General features: G+C 40.2%; 2 protein-coding genes across 2 annotated transcripts; both read left to right on the top strand.

Moving 5' to 3' along the window:
• The first annotated feature begins 2,281 nt into the window (after positions 1-2,281).
• LOC129725853 (adenylyl cyclase X E) lies at positions 2,282-12,216 on the top strand. Its single transcript, XM_055682180.1, has 15 exons — positions 2,282-2,468; positions 2,548-2,688; positions 2,750-3,274; positions 3,332-3,447; positions 3,510-3,545; positions 3,604-4,035; positions 4,101-4,251; positions 4,307-4,381; positions 4,437-4,561; positions 4,620-4,868; positions 4,933-5,194; positions 10,722-10,820; positions 10,888-11,156; positions 11,211-11,305; positions 11,368-12,216. Exons 1-15 carry the CDS (start codon positions 2,400-2,402, stop codon positions 12,186-12,188), a joined length of 3,465 nt encoding a protein of 1,154 aa, XP_055538155.1. The 5' UTR covers positions 2,282-2,399; the 3' UTR covers positions 12,189-12,216.
• A 4,618-nt stretch (positions 12,217-16,834) lies between these two features.
• LOC129725862 (leucine-rich repeat-containing protein 59) lies at positions 16,835-18,046 on the top strand. The gene is made up of 4 exons (XM_055682201.1): positions 16,835-17,033; positions 17,094-17,153; positions 17,206-17,502; positions 17,574-18,046. Exons 1-4 carry the CDS (start codon positions 16,911-16,913, stop codon positions 17,991-17,993), a joined length of 900 nt encoding a protein of 299 aa, XP_055538176.1. The 5' UTR covers positions 16,835-16,910; the 3' UTR covers positions 17,994-18,046.
• The last annotated feature ends 1,767 nt before the right edge of the window (positions 18,047-19,813 follow it).

The raw sequence follows: 19,813 nt of genomic DNA, 5'->3' as shown, positions 1-19,813 counted from the left end.
GGGAACGCATCGGCATACAGGCCTATCTGCCTGCTGGACACTGCGGGCAAGGTGCTTGAGAGGGAGAAACCTCAACAGACTGGTGAGGTACACGGAGGGTGTAAACGAAAATTACTTCCAGAATCGAGCACTTGTTTACAACACGCGGGAGTTCAAGTTCTCTGTAGGAGTTGTGATCGTCGGCTTTGCAGACGATATAACGCTAGGGGTCTACGGTAAGTCAATCGAGGAGGTCGAGTAACAGGCGGTGGTTAGAGTCGGATACTACACCATTATCTCAAAGCAATCTGAGAAGCTCTTGAGGGTTTTGATGATAAGCTCACATTTAAGAGTCACGTCAACTATGCTTGCAAGAGGTCTTCAACGGCTATTGCAGCACTATCTCGAATGATGTCGAATAGCTCAGCGTTGAATGGCAGCAAGCGTAAACTTCTTGCCAGCGTGGTTTTGTCCACACTTAGGTATGGGGGCCCAGTGTGTTCCAAAGCGCTAGGTACTAACAGTTATCGTGTTTCACTGGAAAGTACCTAAGGGGCTCATGTGCCTGAGTCCCGTCCGGCATGATGCCTATCAGCATAGCCATTAGAGAGGAGGTACAATGCTTCGACCAACGTGACATAAGACGCATACGAGGTACAAAAAGATCATTCTCGATGAATGGTCCAATTCTGCGAAGAGTAGATGGACGCACCGACTAATTCTGGTGGTATTCAAATGGGTCGAGAAGACACAGATCCTGTCAGGTCATGGTTGCTTCAGGCAGTTTCTACACAGGTTCGGGCATGTGGGATACCCCATATACCCCGAGTGCGTGAATGCGGAAGAAACTGCTAAGAATATCTTCTTTTCATGTCCTCGTTTTGCGCGTGCGTGGAGTGACAATATGGTAGAAAGCGGGCCAGGCACTACTCCGGACAACCTAGTTCGGAGGATGTGTGAAGACTCGAACTTCTGGACGGCGGTTTGTTCAGCTGCCTCTCAAATAGCTACAAAGAAGGCGACAGGACTTGAGACTTGATTGGCCAGAAGGTTGCACAAAGCATAAAAGTCGCTCCCCGAAACGTTACGATGACATACTCACCATGCACGTGTGAAGAAATTGTCGTGCTGGTTTCGGAGTAGACGGAGAATTCTCTCATTTATGGTGTCCACACTGTCGTATAAGTATCCTATGTATCTTAGGGCCTTTGGCAGGTCCTTCGTGAAGGTAGGGAGCACGGTTTAAGAAAAAACGCCGTAGTCTCCAGCCATCTAACGGTGTCGTTGTCGGCACAGTCAAGTTGTAGGATACCGTTTTTTAGATGGCAGCTCATGAACTTGGGTCTGATGGTAGGTGATTCCTGGTCCGCAATGCAGTCCAGAGTGGCGTCACGAATAGTTTTTAACTGTTCAGGGGTAAGTAGAGAAGCTGGATAGTCGATCGATCTGATTGACATGCCTGTTGCCTCCAGCATCTCCCTATAAGTCCCTAAGTTTGTCGCGGTGTAGTGGGCTCCATGCATGCCAAGTCCTAGAGCTTTTTGCTGCTCGGGCCCTTGGAGCCCGTGCTTGGCGACGTTGTCTCAAGCGACCGCTTGGTTACGACCTGGCCTGAGCGATTAGCCTGGTCGACTGGTTGACGAACTAAGCTAGCGGCCTCCTCGCGTGAGTGGAATCGGGCTCTCCTCTTTCCCGCTAGGATTAGTGATGAAACAGAAGGCCCTCCATCCAGTGATTTGCTGTCGAGGATGAAGTCCTTCTCCAGTTCCATCTCCTCGATTCTGCATGTTTCGTGCAGCCTTGTAGGGCTGCACGCCATGGGGCTAATTTGTTACGTGTTGCGGCGGCCTAATGCAAAAGGCTACAATACTGTGAAGGGAGCCAGAAACGTACATCTTCATATTGATTCTTGCAACTCGAACGAGTATGATGATCGTATGATAAAAGAACTGCCTGATTAACCTCTCGATGGCCGTTGTAAAACAAAAATGTCTTATAGTAAAATAAACAATAAACAAAGATTTTATTCCAAAAAATATTTTTTTTATTCTGATTAATATGAAACCAAAGTTTTAGAAGAAAAAAATGAGCAGATAAACATTTCATCAACTCCAACAACAAGCCCAATTTATGACCCGATATTGAACGATTGTTTGAACGTTTGTTATGTTTTGGTAAACAGTACACGCATTGTATTAGCTTATCAAGCCGAAAGTCATCTTCAAGTACCTGTTGAGGTGACATCGTGTGAAAGCTTATCATATCGTCGTTCGCCTATTGATTAGTTGTCGTTTGGCTTCGGTAGTATTCAATCGTCCCACCTCTTACCTGCTAGAGGTAATCGTTGTAAAAGTGCACAAAATTAACCGAAGAATGTAAACTTTGATTCAAAACCACCCAACTTAAACCAACCAGAAAACATGGATCAAAATCAGGAAACTGAAGCGGACTATTATGCGTTGAAAAAATGGGAGCTAGGATTTCTGAGAGTAAGTTCGAGTTGTCACAAGTACAGATAGCAATATTTAGTGACGTATCTTTAATCACGTACTACAAAAAAAAAAACAGAGAGAATGCGTGAATCTCGGACTGGAAGCGTTCTACGATAAGTACATGGCCAGAGTACAGCGAAGCTATCTGTCGATATTTGTTGTTCTACACACCTTCGTCAGTGTTGCTCATGTGGTAGTAATTGTTACTGGAGATGAAGTATGTTGAGCCCGCCATCATAACTCTCCTGCTTTAATGACCCAACATCCCATCGTTACAGCATCCCCGTGCCGCGATACATCCTGATCTGATTTGCTACACGTTCGGAACTTTGATAGTGTGGATTTCCCTATTCGCTGCCTTTAAGGAAGGATTGATCAAAGCTTACCCCTGGGTCCCGTATGTGACGTCATGTGCCGCAGTTTTCACGCTTATCATTACAGATTTGATGATACCCCTGTACCATGCTGTTGTGAGTTTCATTCATCCCCCGCTGAGGCCATCCTACGCGAGTCACATCATATTCGCAATCTACATGTTCCTTCCGCTGAGCGAGAATCTTCACACCATTATTCTAGGCAGTGCAACCACCGTTTCCTATTTAATTATAATGATACTTATCACTTACCGGCTGGAAACGGACATGGGCGTCAAAGTGGTCACGGAACTTGTCTATTTCGTATGTTTGAATCTGTTTGGATTGTACTTTAGGCTGATCAACGAAGCTGCGATCCGTAGAACCTTTCTGGACCGACGGGAGCTCGTCGAAGGAAATCTTTTGCTGAAGTTTGCCCGGAATCAGGAGGTCAGTTTAGAATTGGTGTTTATTTTTTGGTGTCACTAAAATTTGTTTCTCATTCAGAAAGAACTGCTACTCAGTATACTGCCGGAGCATACAGCGGAACTCATGGAGAAGGATATCCGAGTTATGATAGAGAAAATGCGCCATGGCCGGCGGGATACAATCAACACGCAGAAGTACTACAGAAATTTCATTCAGTTTTAGTTCTAGAAGTTTACTAATTTTCGTTGTTTTTTAGTTTCTTTAAATCAGGCACACAGTGGAGATCCATCAAGTAAGCGAAAGCGTCGTTTTGCCGTGAACAAACAACTAAACATGAATTTTCATTTCAGCAAATTATACGTACAAAAACATACCAACGTTACAATTTTATACGCCGATGTCGTTAACTACACCCATATCACGACTCAACTGCCAGTACGAACACTCGTTGATGTGCTGCACGAATTGTTCGTCAAATTCGACGAAGCTGCCAAAGAGTATAACGTGCTGCGGATCAAGTTCCTGGGGGATTGCTATTACTGCGTATCCGGCGTACCCGTGAAGAACAAGTACCACGCGAAAAGTTGTGTGGACTTAGGCTTGCGAATGATTAAGGACATTCGGGACGTTCGCATGTCACGTGAATTAAACATCGACATGAGGATTGGCATCCATTCGGGGAGCATCATATCGGGAGTGATTGGTGCCTGCAAGTGGCAGTACGACATCTGGTCCAGGGATGTGATCATAGCGAACAAACTGGAATCCACCGGTGAATCTGGGTATGTAAAGTTAAAGCTTTTCAATGAGGACTACTTTTGCGATGTGATGTGACCGAAAATTTCAGAAAAGTGCACGTTACTATGCAGACACTGGAGCTATTGGATGGAGAATACATCTACGAGGAAGGGACGGAAAAGGCCAAAAACGACCCGATACTAAATAAGCACAACATACAAACGTTCCTCATTGTTCCTCAATTTTACGATGACAGTAACGTAAGATAATGTTAATTTACTAACAAAAGACTATTTTGAATAATATTTTTCCCAGTATTATATGCTGCAAGATTCCACGCCCAGTAGTCGACTGTCGGTGGGAGTCAAAAGAAAAACGGTTCAGAACAAGGTAATGAAATGATCAGCATACGCATCCGTTCCTAAAAGTAGCGTTCCAATTACAGAAAGAAAGAAGTCTCATCAGTCGTAACTTCATGCAAAATTCGATGGAACAGTTCCGGGATATTATGAAGCAAACCAACGTTGAAATGGCACAAGAACTTGAACGCATGCCTATCGGTAGATTTCAGTAAGCCTTTTTTCAATTCCATCCACATTCATAAACCTAAATAATTTATCTATTTTAGGTTCAATAAAATCTTTTCAACTTCTCGTTCCTTAACACATCATACGACTTTGAACACGACATCTAACTTTAACCGGTACAGCAATGGTGATAGTCGTTTGGATAATATATCGCCATTTTTCATGTGCTTCGGAGAAAAGCGCTGGGAATGGCCGTACATGAAGGAACCCGATTTGATGCTGAAGTATAGCGTTCTGATGAGCTTTATTGTTTTCCTTTGCATTTTTATTATTCAAGTACTCAATAATGGGTAAGTAACGGAATTAACTCAATTGCTTAGAGTAAAAAATTCTATTTGCTCGCGCTGATTGTAGATTCGGTTTTTATTTCTGGATAATCATGCTCACGTCCGGTGCCGTACTGCTGACCTTCATTCCGATAACGTGGTTCAAAAAACTCTGGGACGTCTACACTCCGTACTCATCGGAAGATTTGCTTCGGGTGCGAAAACCACAATCCGCCATTTTGAAGCGACTCTACGAGTTCTCCAATGGTATCATGGAAAATTTTCCGCTGCGAACTATCATCTACCTGATCACGATAATTATACTAGCCGCCTGTTCGCTGATTTATCTGGTAAGTTAAATTATTCCACATCACTTGCCTAAATTTCTGCTTGCTTGTAACTGTAAATCATTCCTAAAATATTTTTTATAATATGGCACTTTCTGACAACCAAAGTAAGCATCGATTAATCGGTAATCATATTACAGTAGAAGTGCGCCAAAAATTATTCCCAGCATTTTTTTCGATCAGATTTGCCACTTTTTTGTAGCCCCTTTTCAGATTGCGTCAAAGAAAAGGTTGCTAGGATACTACACTCTCTTGTTTGTTGTAAAGTTAGAGCTTATCATCCAACGCAACTTTTAAAGAAATGTTAGGAAAAGATTTGTTTGATGTGTGGCTGCAAGAACCTAGAGATTTAAATGTGACAGCTGTAATTTTTTTCAAACCGAGCGTCTTTTGGATTCTTGTGGAGAAATCATTACTGAGCATTCCACGGGGCCGTTTTCGGCTATAAATTATAGAGATTCGGTAGTGAATTCCAAAGGTACTGCTACACGATGCACAAAAGTTATGGGATAGTTCACAATAACATAGCCGTGATAGATTTCTATGTAGTACAACTATTAAAATAGACTATATATAGTCCTCGCCATCTTCACTGATTTGGAGTTCGTCATTTTGAACTTTGTCAGCATTGTTTCAAGGCTTCCTCATCCAATGATATGGCATCTTTGGCTAAGGTAATTCAGATCCCGACAGTTCTTTGCGGTGCCCAAATCCTTCATCATGAATAGTTCAACCATGAATGCCTTTGTTTGCGTTGTCGAGAAAGGGGCCATCCACATACCACGCGGACAGATTTTCAACGATTTTGACGCCCCCCCCTCCCCCTCCGTGGACAACTGCCATATAAATTCTAAAAAAAATATATGGGCCGTGGACATTAGCCAACCCCCCCTCCCCCCAAAGCTGTCCACGTGGTATGTGGATGGCCCCAAAGTCAAAACATCGTCTACATGAACGGTTACAAAGATTCTGTTGAAGCCTTGGATGCGATAGTATACGCAAGGGCCGTACTTTACTTGAGTCAGCCTGTACTTCTTCAGTAGTTGGTTCCGCTTTCTGTTCCAGACGCGGCGTGACTGCATTAGCGGATTTTGACGGTCTTTGAATAGCGGGGGTGGCTCCATCCACTGGTTCGACATCTCAGGACCCAGGGATGAACTGCTCGCCTTACCAATTATTTCAACCGTGGATGTATCAAATCGACATAATCGGATGCAGGAAGTTGGTGAATAATAAAAGGGGGCAACCCTTGGCGTGATACAACAGAGTCATTGGAAGTTCGTGCTCTCGATCACTGCCGCCTCAACACCTGTGACCGAGGTGGATTTGAAGTTTGTCGCGATGGAGTCACTGTATCACTCGAGGAACTGCTAACGTTGCTTGTTGTAGCTTGCTCGAAGTCGCCGTCGTCCCAATCGCTTTCAACGACATCGATTCATTCAGCCAGAGCTCCCTCAGCAATCCGATTTCGACGGTAGCGAGAGTCAACAACGTCTTCAACGGCCAGCATGATGACCATCGGCTCGCTGTCATTAATTTCCAAAACTTGGGAAACACATCAGCTTCGTTGATGAAAGGGACATCACGGCTTTTGAATGCCTACTTTGTCCATGGATTGTAGACACGACAGCCCTTTTGTGTCCTCGTCGAAGCCAACCATGCGGCACTCGTATGCTTTGAGATCCAACTTACGGCTCTGTTGTTTCGAAATGGCAACAATATTTTTCGCCGCAACGATCTGTACAGCCATGCCGTTTTGCTGAAGGTGTAGACTTTCGTTCATTGATGCCAAATACCCAACTTTTCAGGTATAACTCTGGAATTTCTCGTTGGTGTAACGTTTGCGGTAAAAAAATGGACAAAAATTGCCGATTTTTCCTTCGACCTTCACACGCTTTGGTGAAAAAACCCATGCTACATCAATCACAGTAATCCATGAGTCAGCAGAAAAAAATTGACAGCTCTATCAGTCGAACTCTAACCGTGATGGCGAAAACAGTGAAGCTACTCCATTCAGAAGTGTGCGCGTTCAAAGAACGGTACCCCGTCGCGTCGAAAACAGACATTATGCGGCAGTTCATGAACACCGGATACGCCTGTTCCGGCATCTACAACATTTTAACACTAATGAACAACAATCATAAAAAGAGCCCGGTTCCAGACGGCTGACGACCCTGAGCGACAAGAAGCTCCAAAGGATACTGAAGAAGAAGACCGAGGGAAAAGTGGCTACATCGCTAGGTGTGCTCAGCCGGGAGGTCAGAGCAACCGGCCAAACTATGAAAAAGTACCTGGCGAACATGAACGTACATGTCAGGAAGCAAAAGTCCCGTTGACTGGTCTCGGAGCTGCAGGCAATGACGCAGCGGCGGCGCTTGAATAAGATGGTCAAGTTAATGTTTTCGGCAAATCGCGCGGTTGCGGTGGTGATGGACAACGAGATTTGTCTCACCCTGGATGGCGACGACTGGCAGGGCACTTCGTATTTTGTTTTCCCCCACGAAGGAAGTGAACTTTGAGGTGAAGTTCATTTCACACACCAAGTTTCCCAAGAAGGTGGCACCTTTGGCTGACAATCAGCGAGAAGGGAATGTCAAAGGCGCTCTTCTTTCGCCTCGGACTGGCCGTGAACGTGGAAATTTATAGTACGAAGTGCTTGTCGGAAGTTGTGTCGTTCGTCAAAATATACTATAAAGCAGATGACACGGTGTTTTAGTTGGATCTGGCGTGGGCCCATTACTCGAAGCGATCGTTGGAGGAGATAGAGCGGTTGAATATTGATGTGGTATCCTAGTTAATGAATCCGCCTACACGCATGCTTTCGACCGCCATGGCGAATGTTCCGGTTAACTGTCGGAAGGCCACTCGCAAGGGCGTAGAATTTTTTTTTTGCAAATAAGCTTACATATTTACCTTTCATGGAAAATTTATCAAACTCAATGATAGACCGCACCAATAAGTATGTACACACTTCGAAATAACTGAGTAATGAGTATTTCGATCTCTGAGTTCAACTTTTACTATACAAACATTTTCTCAAATATATTCACTAACAAATACTGCTTTATACTGATTCTCATCATTTACCGTATCCAAAATGGCGGACTTTTCCTCTAACCGTCTTCATAAAGTTCTGCACAGATGCTCTTCCAACGAGAGTGGCCATTTTGATCCAGTCTTTTTGAATTTTTCCACTTTATCTGTTTATCTGACATATTTCCTGAGGTTTGCTTTCACTAATGCCCAAAATGTCTCAACTGTGCGTATTTCCGGGCAATTTGTCGGATTCATGTGCTTTGGCACAGAAATGACCTCGTTATCTTCAAACCACCATAATACTACGGAACCTGTATGTTGACAAATCATGGGCAGCATTTTTTTTTGCAAGCATTCCTCAGTGTTCATAGTATCATTTTTCAGTTGTAATGAAGAACTGAAAAAAATTACCACAGTCGCATATTGCTTGCCATACAATAGCCTTTTTCCAAAAATTTTCGGTGTAAATAGACGTCCTTTCTTTCCCAAGGGTTTTTCCTTCTCGTACCGTGTAGAACTGTGATCCTGGCAAATTTATATAGTTCAGTTTTACGTAGGCTTATCATCATTTATGCAAAAGATGTCATCGTACAACTTTCTGGCTCTCGGTTTGGCCGATGCGGCTTGTTTTGGACTTCTTTTCGGCATGCGTTGCTAATTGTATGCCTTCAGACCTTAGCACGTAAAATGTTCGATACAGATGTACCCACCTTTTTCGCTACATCACGTACAGACGCTGAGTTTTTACGATCAAACATTTCGTTGATTTTCTTGTCAATTTCCGGACATACTGGACCACGTTTTCGGTCACTTCTCGGCGAATACTGGAAAGTGGGTTGTTGCAATAAAGTTCTGTTAATATAGATTTAAACACGTTTTGTACATGAAAACAAGAGAATTTAGAAGTCGGCTTTGATTTAAAATTCGAACGCTTCAACGTAAACACTAAGAGATAGATAAGCAAACCGTCTGAATACTGACTGTCACTTTTTTCAACGCCTGCTATTTGCCTGGAAAAGTCTACTTTAAAACGGATTTAGTTTAAGGGTGTTACAAAACCGTAATTCATCGATTGGTTTCAAAATAAATTTGAGGTTTTGACCGTGATTTGCTCTAGAGTGGGCCAACAACAGTTCTAAATCGCCAAGGTTTTTGTAACAGCTGTTGATATTCCACTGTATAGAAAAAAGTTGGTTGCTGCGATCTCCCCGGTTTGGAGATTCGAGTGGTTAGATTGGCCGATGGAATGGTGTTGGAGGGGCCCAAGACTCTGTTAGGTTGAAAAGCTCTGACTATTTCCTTTCTTGTAGTTTTGCGTGGCAGGGGTTTAGTGAGATTTTCACACGACCCCAGAAAAGGTTGAGGATCGGGAGTTAGTATTGACGGCATTACGGGGCGTGATCTGGTGGACGCCAGAGTTTCCAAAAAGGCCGGTGGTTCTAATTTTGGTAGATTGATTTTCGTTCTCAGCGGTTGGTGATATGCTCTTACGATTGCGACTAGGTTTTGGGGTTATAGGAAGTGTTGTTTGTCGATCGGTGTGAATGACGACGACCAAGCTGAACACGAGATTGAACAAGTTTTAGTGGGATTTCAACGAATCCATTGGATTCATTGGTTTATCGCCTTATGATATCGCTAGGTCTAGATTTTTAGTAGTACCCAGGAGAATGTTACCATTCAGGCTCAGAGTTTTTTCAAAATCCGAAAAGATAATTGGTGAATCAGTTCCTTTTCTTCTTTTTGGTTTCATATTCTTCTGTGAAGCGGTTTTTTCTTAGCTCCTGTGTTCTTCGAATGCTTGGATTTTGATTAAGATGTATTGTTACATTGGGTGTTAAATCTTGTATTGGTTTTTTTGTGTTAGCTGGTATTTTCCAGATTTGATTCTATTTTTTTTGTAAGATTTGGACTACTGCGACCATTGTTTTGATCTTTTGTGATATGATTGGTATGATTTGATTCACTCGTCTTTACATTGATCACTGATCACTGGGTTGGTACTGGCTTTGGTAACTCCGGCAAGGGCTTGCAGACCGTTTCAAAAATCATTCTTGCTGCGGGGTCCGAGATTCCCTTATCCACCTGAATCCGCTGAATGGCGTCGTCTTGTTGATATACCGGGCAACTGCAACTAAAGATCGAGTGGAGATTTGTTAGGCACCTGGGGCAGAAAGCGGTTGCACCACAAGGAGTGTTTTCCACAATAGCGTTCTTCTGGGCACAGTGACCATTGGCATCGCTGTTTTGTATGTCAAATAGTGTAGGCTGGGTAGTAAACGCGAGTTTTGCATCGGAGTAATACGATATCAATGTACTCCGGGATCCATGTGCTTTATGCTCTGCACCACTCAAATGGTCTATTTTTGTGGTAATGTTTCTTATAATTTTAAAATACTTTGATTATTCATGAGCAACATTCGTGCTTTATTATACTATGTTCCACTCCCTACGGCGGAAGTTGTTCACCTAACGTTTTCTTTTGATTTCGTAGATAGATTGCCAAATAGCTGGTGAATTACACGATCCGGAGGAGAGCGCGATCCTACAAAACCAAATTTTTGAAGAACTACCACGATGTACGAACTCCTGGGTAAGACAGAAGAAATCTATATAGAATACACTATCAGATTCTGAAATCCAGCGAGTAAAATTTTTAGGCTGTTACGCAGTGTCTTACGTTGGCAATCGGAATGGCGTTTCTTTTCCTCCGTATTCACTATATCCTGAAGGCGGCCTGCGGGATCGCAATCATGCTGTTTTATTCGTGGACTATCTTTTACCGATTTCACACCGTTTACGATAACAGTGCCACCATGAATCCGGGAATGAATCCCAAGGTTGCGCATCTGATGGTGATTGTGTTCACCGTTATCATATTCCACTGGATTGATCGTCAGTCGGAGTATATCGCGAGAGTGGATTACAAGTAAATTTTAACTTTTTCATTCAAAATTGTTTGATTTAAAACCAATTGTTTCAGCTGGAAACGGCAACTCTTAAAACAAAAGGAGGAAGCTGAAGTCACAAAGCAAACCAATAAAATCCTTGTGGAGAATATTTTACCTACCCACGTTGGTTAGTATTGTCAAACTTTATCATCAATATCATTACTCTTCAGCTGCTTCTACATTCTTCAGCGGAGATTTACATCAATCGACAGCTCAAAAACGAATTTTACAACGAAGAGTACAAAAATGTTGCGGTCATGTTTGCCACAATTACCAACATGGAAATCAATGGCGATATTTCGGCAGAAAATGAGAAAAGTGCCTTGAAGGTGCTGAACGAGATCATTTGTGATTTCGACGAAAAGTTGCAATACTTTGACGGTTACCTGAAGGTGGAAAAGATCAAAGTCGCAGGCTGGACTTACATGGCAGCTTGCGGTTTGGATCCGGGCCGTTGCGATTCGTCCTCTTCGCTGGGGCCGTTCTGTTCGGTGTCGGGAATCACTCGTACCTCGCTGATGACGAACGGCAGAAGGAGTTTGAATGCGCGAGCTTCGGAAACCGCCAATCAACCTGCGGATAGTACCAATTCTAATATTCGACAAAGTAACAATGTAACGATCGTGATGGCTGAATTTGCACTGGAATTGATGCGGGTGCTGCGTGATTTCAGTAATGAAAACTTCAAGCAATCAAACCCTGGGCTACTGAGGGTAGGAATTTCCAACGGTAAGGTTATGGCCGGTGTCGTGGGTTCGAGCAAACCGCTGTATGATATCTGGGGAAATGCGGTCAACATGGCATCGCGGATGGATTCTACCGGGATTCCCGGAAAAATTCAGGTTACTAAGGAAAGTGCCGAGGTTCTGCAGAGCTATGGCTTCCAGTGTGAATACCGGGGGAAAATTTTCGTCAAAGGTCGAGGCAAAATACCGACGTACTTTGTGAATGTTAACGAGAATTTCGAATTTGTGAAAAATTATTCGATAGATCTATCGACTCGGTTGTAGAATAGTAGGTATTTGCGTGCATATATTTATTGACTGAAATTTATTAAAAAACATTATTAATGTTGATCAAAGCAAAGTTGATATATATTCTACCTAAATCCATTTTTTTTCAATCAAAATCCATTTGAAAATCCTATAGATAGAATTCAAATCGAATAAAAATCGAAGTGCAAACCCCCTCTAAATCCATTAAAAGTCCTATCCAAATCCAATCCAAATCCAGTCCAAATCCGAATTCAATCCAAATCCATTCCAAATCCAATCCAAAGCCAATCCAAATCCAATCCAAATCCAGTCCAAATCCAATCCAAATCTAATCCACATCCAATCCAAATCCAATCCAAATTCAATCCAAATCTAATCCAAATCCAATCCAAATCCAATCCGAATTCAATCCAAATCCAAACCCAATTTATATCTAGTCCAAATCCAAGCCCAATTTATATCTAATCCAAATCCAATACAAATTCAAGCCAAATCCAATCCATATCCAGTCCAAATCCAATCCAAATCTAAACCAAAATTATTCCAAGTCCAGGCCTGATCCAATCCGAATCCAGTCCAAATCCAAACCCAATTTATATCTAGTCCAAATTCAATACAAATCAAATCCAAATACAATCCAAATCCAACTTAAATCCTATCCAAACCCAATCTAAATCCAAACCCAATTTATATCTAGTCCAAATCTAATCCAAATACAATCCAAATCCAAGCAAAATTCATTTTAAATCCAATCTGAATCCAACCAAAATCCAATCCAAATACAACTCAACTCCAATCCAAATCCAATTAAAATCCAATCCAAATTGAAGCCAAAGCCAAGCCAAAACTAATCCAAATCAAATCCAAAACCAATTGAAATCCAATCCACACCACAGCCTAATCCAATCCAAATTCAATCCAAATCCAATTCAAACTCGATCCAAATTCATTTAAAAATTCAATCGGAGTCCAGTCAAAACCCAATCCAGTCAAACCCAAGTGCAGCCCAAATTCACCGCAAATTTCCCCAAGCAACCAAAAGTTCGGATGAAAGTAGAATTCATAGACTAATCAGCCTATCTAACGATCATGAATAGAATTCTATTCAGCTCAATTTTTAAGTAATTAACCGTACTTTCAAGTTCGCATTTGTTGAATAAACTACGAGTAGCATGCAAAGCAGCTTCTCAACCGAACTAGAAAGTTCACATCAAGTTCGGATAGGTCGCTGTACAGAGCGCTATTCAGCTTGAAAAGAAAACTCCAAAAAACTCAAAATAAAAATCAATTTGCAATTTTTCAATTCCCTCCACTCATTATTCGTGTTGGTATAACCCCAAGATAATCATTTACTGAAGAAATCTAGATCAGAAGAATAATTGCCTGGCTCCATTTATTATTAAATTTCTTTTTTTTTGCAACTTACTACACCAAGCTTCGAACTCGTGTCTTCACTCTTTAAAGCCTAGATTCATACCACTGCTCCGTTCCCGCTATATGAGATCAGCATCGATTTTACTCGATGAGCTGATTTCTCTTCGTTATACACGTTCATAGCTAGGAACATACCGGGTCTCTCTTCCAGTTTGAAAGTTCAGATAAAGTACAGGCGGAACCTCATGCGAACTAGGAAGTTCAGAAAAGGCTGACGCGGAACTTTTTCTGAACTTTCAAGTTCAGAAAAAGTACAGGCGGAACGCAATGTGAACTTAAGTCTGACAGTTCTCTAGTTTGTTTTGCTTTTACTGCAGTTTGTTGGTAATGTAATTGAAAAAGGTTGTGTACGCAATATTTTTCTTTCAAACGTTTGTTGAAAATTTATTCTGGTAAGCAGTATATACAAAATATGATAAATGATCAAAATCGATAAAAACTTTTTAGATTAATAGATATGCTGTTTGCCGTAGTCGAAACGAGCCGTTGGTAAAATAGAAAACTCTCGGTGGTGTCCGAGAAATGGATTCGGACCTCCAGAACCGGCAACCTCATGCTGTGACCGAACGAAAAAAACACCCAAGATTTGGACAAAATGCTCAGGGATAAAAGCATCACGCGTAAACAAGTGTCTAACGGGAATTCACAGCTTACATTCGGTTTATTTTTTCTGTTGATAATTGATTTCCTGTAAGATAACAAAAGAAAGTGTTCAGATAGAGAAAGACTTTAAACACTCTAATATTACCTATTGGAGTTATAGCTTTGTTTTTCTTTTGCCGTTTATTTAGATAAAAAATTTCCGATGATAATAAAATAAACCACTTTTCTTTATTGTTTTTGAATAACTCATTTTTCATCACTAATCCTGGAGCAAACTTCGCTTTCGCCAAAGCCGAGTCGGAATCTAAAATGAACTTTAAAGTGGAAATGAAGTACGACATAGACTTCTCCTGAACTTTCGTGCTGATTAAAAGTACCGATAAAATGCTAGCCGAACTTTAATTTCCGGCGGCTTTGAAGTTCACGTGTGAACTTTATGTAAACTTCAAGGTTCCAATGAAGAGGAACAAGCAGCTTATCCTGAACTTTCATGCTGATTAGAAGTACGGATAAAATGGTAACCGAACTTTAATTTCCGATGGTTTGTGAAGTTCACGTGTGAACTTTATGTGAACTTTAAGGTTCTAATAAAGAGTAGTAAGCAACTTCTACTGAATTTTCGTGCTGATTAAAAGTACGAAGAAAATGCTAACCGAACTTTAATTTCCGGGGGTTTTGAAGTTCACTGGTGAACTTTATGTGAACTTTAAGGTTCCAATAAAGGGGAACGAGCAGCTTCTCATGAACTTTCAAGTTGCTTTCAGGTGTTGACGGTACTTTATTTAGAATGAAGTTCGGTTTGTGAGTAATGTGTCCTGTTGTTCAGCAAGAAAGTTCCACGGAACCAAATCTGTACCTTATGTGAACTTCTAAGTTCGTGTGTTAAGTTAAATCCGAACTTCTGGTTGCTTGGGTTCACCCTAGTCCCAATCCAATCTAATCGAAATCCAAACCAAAAGACAAATAATCCCTCTTTTGAATATTCCTGATTTCATTCCCTCTATGATACGAAATCAACACGTTCGCACATCTATCAACAGAGAGCTCTAGCATCTAGCAGCCATCTGACAGACGAGTCATTTCACGCACGTAGTTGTTACCGGTTTAGCAACTGGTAGGGATGGGAATCGGAAACGAAGGTATCGATATTTGGTATCGCGATATATTGAAACGAACCGAACAAATATATCGCAGTGAAAATATCGATATTTCAATATTATCGCAATATCGAAACGGGTGAAGTGCAGAACGAGAAAACGAACGAAACCGAGAATCAGGCAGTTTTGCTTGTGAGAGAGTTGCATCGGTTTGTTTATAAGCATAATCAATTTTCCAAATTTTCAGATGGATCATATATTTTCAACGGTGTTAGATAAAACAGTAAATTCATTTAAAATGGAATCAATCAAACGTAAATTCCTTGAATTTTAGGAAGTTGATGGAAATCAACTAGAAGACAACATGCGATTGGTGAAGGTCATGATTCTTATAAAAACACGAACGCAGCAGTTGAAAAATATGCTGCTTGTTGGTTCGAATAACAACACCAACCTTCCGGCGCAACAGTGTCCAGAGATTATCTATGATGAAAGGATCGTAGCTGTGACTAACTCCAAAGATTTAACGATATATTAATGAAAAATTTGCAACAAGAAAAACCTAGGGACAATCATTCATATTTTAATAATATTCATTTTCTCGACGATTTTCCGATTTTTTTTCATGATTGTCGATTCTAGTGATAAGAATCACGGACGGTCAGGGAAAATCCACACTACTGTATACGCTGCTAGAGAAAACTGTATATTAGAGAAAAAAAGCACTCATCGTTAAGGCAACTATCAACATCAAAATGAAAGAGCGATTATCGTGGTTTTGAAAATATTGGATGTATTATTTGTATTTCATTGTTTCTATGGCCACTAAATGCCCCGGTAGGATCTGTTCTGGAAGAAATATTTTGAGGGGCATATCACCATAACACCCAAAACCATAAAGATGACCTGTGAAAGTAATTTTATGAACTTTGAACCAATGACTGTTAAAATTCTGTTCAAATATTCATAAAATTGTTTAGTTTCGGAACATATCGCGAAAAACCAGTTTCCCGAAAGTAAATTTTTTTCCTAGCACCGTTGGCACTCATTTCTAAGTAAAGAAGTACTATCCTCGTCGGGCATGTAAGAAGTAGAAAAAATTGGAAAAAAACATTTTCACAAAAAAAAAACAATTTGCGTTGTAAATAGCGAATTTACGTGTGCATGCTTCAAAGCCACGCTTTGAGAAAGATACAAAAATCGCGCTGCTGGTCGTCGCACAAATTTCACGAATTCGCGTTGACGCTGTTGAGAGCGTTAGAAGAGATTTTCAAGGGTTTTGCACCTGCGGTTATTGCGGAAATCTCACATGTAATTGTCATAATGTGCGTAACAACAAAAGAATATTTCCTTCCTTCTTTCCCATGCTTTCGCCTGCAAATATCAGCAACACCGCCTACGCGAATTTTCTTCCGATATTTTTCGAGTATCAAATGAAAATATATCGATATCCGATAATATTGCTTGCTGAAGCATCGATGCCAAATACTCGATATAGCGAAGGAAAAGTATCGATACCCGCGGCATCGATAAAGTATCGCACATCCCTAGCAACTGGACGGACAGACATCGCTTACAAAGTGTTCGCAGTAAAATTTCTATCATGTCCAAGCGAAACAAGTCCAAGAAAAGTGATGAGGAAAAAATAAACGTCCGGGAAAAGCTCACCGAGAATTTCCTAGATCTGAGTTTGATGAATATATCGACAATCCCGGTGGATGAAATTGTAGGTAGCCTCAAATTGACGCTTGTTATGTCCCCAACTGAGTTGTGTTTTTGCTTGTAGAAAACATTGAAGCGCGCAACAATACTGGATTTATCCAACAACATAATTTCAGTTATCAACGTAAGTTTTTAACACTTTCGAAACAATCATAAAACATGAATTGACATTCTAGAAAGACTTCACATCGTTGGTTCAACTGACAAGACTGGATTTGAGCAGAAATCGCATCAGGCTAATATCGGATGACTTCGGCAATCTGGTTAATCTCCGACATCTAGATTTATACAACAATCAACTGGAGCGTTTGCCGCTTAGTTTCGGGCGCCTCAAAAAGCTCAAATATCTAGACTTGAAAAATAACCCATTGAATCCGGCTTTTGCGAAGATAATAGGAACGTGCACCGATCAGCGGGATTGTATCAATGCGGCACGAAAAGCGATTGCTTTTATGGCTGATATTGAGCAGCAGGTCGGTGTCTGCGTGTACCCAATTTGGTGTTTTGCGTGTGTTTGATGATAAGCTTCTTTCCGTTTTGACAGGTCATCGAAGAAAGAAAGAAGGATCGAGAGAAACGAGAACAAGAACAAAAAGAGCAAGACGAGGCTCGCCAACAGCAGGAGCCGCCGGTTTCTAAATCAACTCCAGGTGAGAAGGAGAACGCAAGCAAGAAAGGAAAGAAAAAAAACAATAAATCGAAGATGAATGTTAATGGGAAGGAAAAAACTGATGATAATGGAATCAACGTTGCAGTTCAGGGTAAAAAAAGGAAACAAAACACACGAAAGGTAGCAGAGAAAGCAGGTAAAAGTAGCGGTAAAAAAAACTGTTGGATAGTACTACCGGTTATTGCGGCAGTTTTATTTCTACTTTTCGCTCTGTACATGGAAAAAGTTTTAGAATATTATAAAATGTATATTATGAACTTTATCAACAAGATCAATGAAGAGTATGGAATATGACGGTGCAGTCACTATACAACAAGCTGTACTGAAATCAATAAACTTTAACACAATTTAGGCTGTTTATGATAGACAGGAAAGAAAAGAAATCCTATTGTAGTCTTGTGCAAAATGAGTTTTTCTGTTTTATCAATGCGCATAGGCACCGCAAGTTAATTTTTTTTTTGCTAGAAAAAACTGAATGAACACTAAGTTTTAATCTAAAAAAATGTTGTCGCTGGATAACTTACTGAAGGGCGTATTATATTACAAAAAACCTAAATTGTGTAAATAATTTTGAAATGTCTCAAAAAAGCGGATGCATTGAAAATGTTAGTCACAAAAAGCTTAAGTATTTGAATTGCTCTAAGAATCATTTTACATCATTGTGGTTATTCTCGATCATTCTTGAAAATGTTGTATTTAGAAACTTTAACTTTCTAATTAAAAAAAAGCAACTTGCATTTTTTCATCCCAGTTTTTATATCAAAAATTTCGGAATAACGTCTAATTTCAACAATGACAACAAAATATGAAAAAGGAAGAATAAACGTTTTCATGTTTTGATTTGAATTAAAGTAGCTTATTTTTCGAATTTCTAGACTTAAAATAGAAATAAATTAAAAAAGGATGCATTTGGAAAGTTATTTATGTCGAGCTTTCAAATTTTTACTGCATTTGTTATGGCATAACGTTAACGATCATCATTCGTACCTCTATCAGAGTCGAACATTTTACATATGTTTTGAGCAGAACGTAATGAAACGATTGGGAACAGAAAATACTACAAGGTATACAGCCCTAGGAATGTAAGAAATGGTGACGTGGGACTAAACACTGTAATTAGGGGATTTTTTGTTACAAAATATACAGAGTCTGCAGACAGAATCAATGTGTTTGCTCAGCGACTGTACATATTTTTATTTTCGGCCTCCCTGGAAATCAATATTTGGAATATATTCAACAACACTCAAAAGAACATCATTTATATTTGGCGATATTATGCCTGTAGTATTTTTTTGTGCAAAAAATATGTATTTGACAAGGCACAAGCATATCGTGCTTGTTGAAGAAGCACAAAGAATTTCTCGTAATGCGTCAAAGTCAGAATTAACTCTATATCCTCAAAAACAAATCCAATAATACTTACGTTATCATAATGAATGGTTTTGTTTTATTTAACTGTAATTAAATCAAATATATGGTATGGATCTTACTTTCAAAATAATATGGAAGCCCTTACAAAGGTTCATCAAATAGCAAACAGAAGAAAATATTTTAAACAAAATTATTAACAAGTTCCTGCAAAAAATCGTAGCAATCCACAATTACGTTTTTTTTGCTTGACAATTTTGTTTATTTGCCTACAACTACATTCGCTGTATTACGGAGACAGGAAATATACGTTTATTATGGTAAAGCTTAGAATAATCATATATCATCTAACAATTTTGAAATGTAAAAGAGATTCTGTACGAATCTCACTAAATAAACAAAAAAAATAACAAGCATTCGCAGGCTCTTACTCTTCTATAAATGTATATATTTAGGAATTTACTCTTTCGATACCATCCGGTCAAGATTATTTAGTGAATATCGAAGATAAAATTAAATAAATATCCGTTGCAAAAATTTATAATTCTTGTTGAGTAATTTATGGCAATCATATTTATGAGATAAACTTTCAATCACCATCAACAGCATCATTGTAGTTTTTCCTCAATTGCATACAAATAGAAATGTACGAACAAAAGTGTACCACTGCAATACGAATAGTACCGCTGCAGTACGAATAGAAGTGTACCGCTGAAATGTACGAATAGAAGAGTACCACTGCAATC

Source organism: Wyeomyia smithii, chromosome 2 (genome assembly GCF_029784165.1).
Source record: "Wyeomyia smithii strain HCP4-BCI-WySm-NY-G18 chromosome 2, ASM2978416v1, whole genome shotgun sequence".
Lineage (NCBI taxonomy): Eukaryota > Metazoa > Arthropoda > Insecta > Diptera > Culicidae > Wyeomyia > Wyeomyia smithii.
This window is presented reverse-complemented; position numbering and strand designations above follow the sequence as displayed.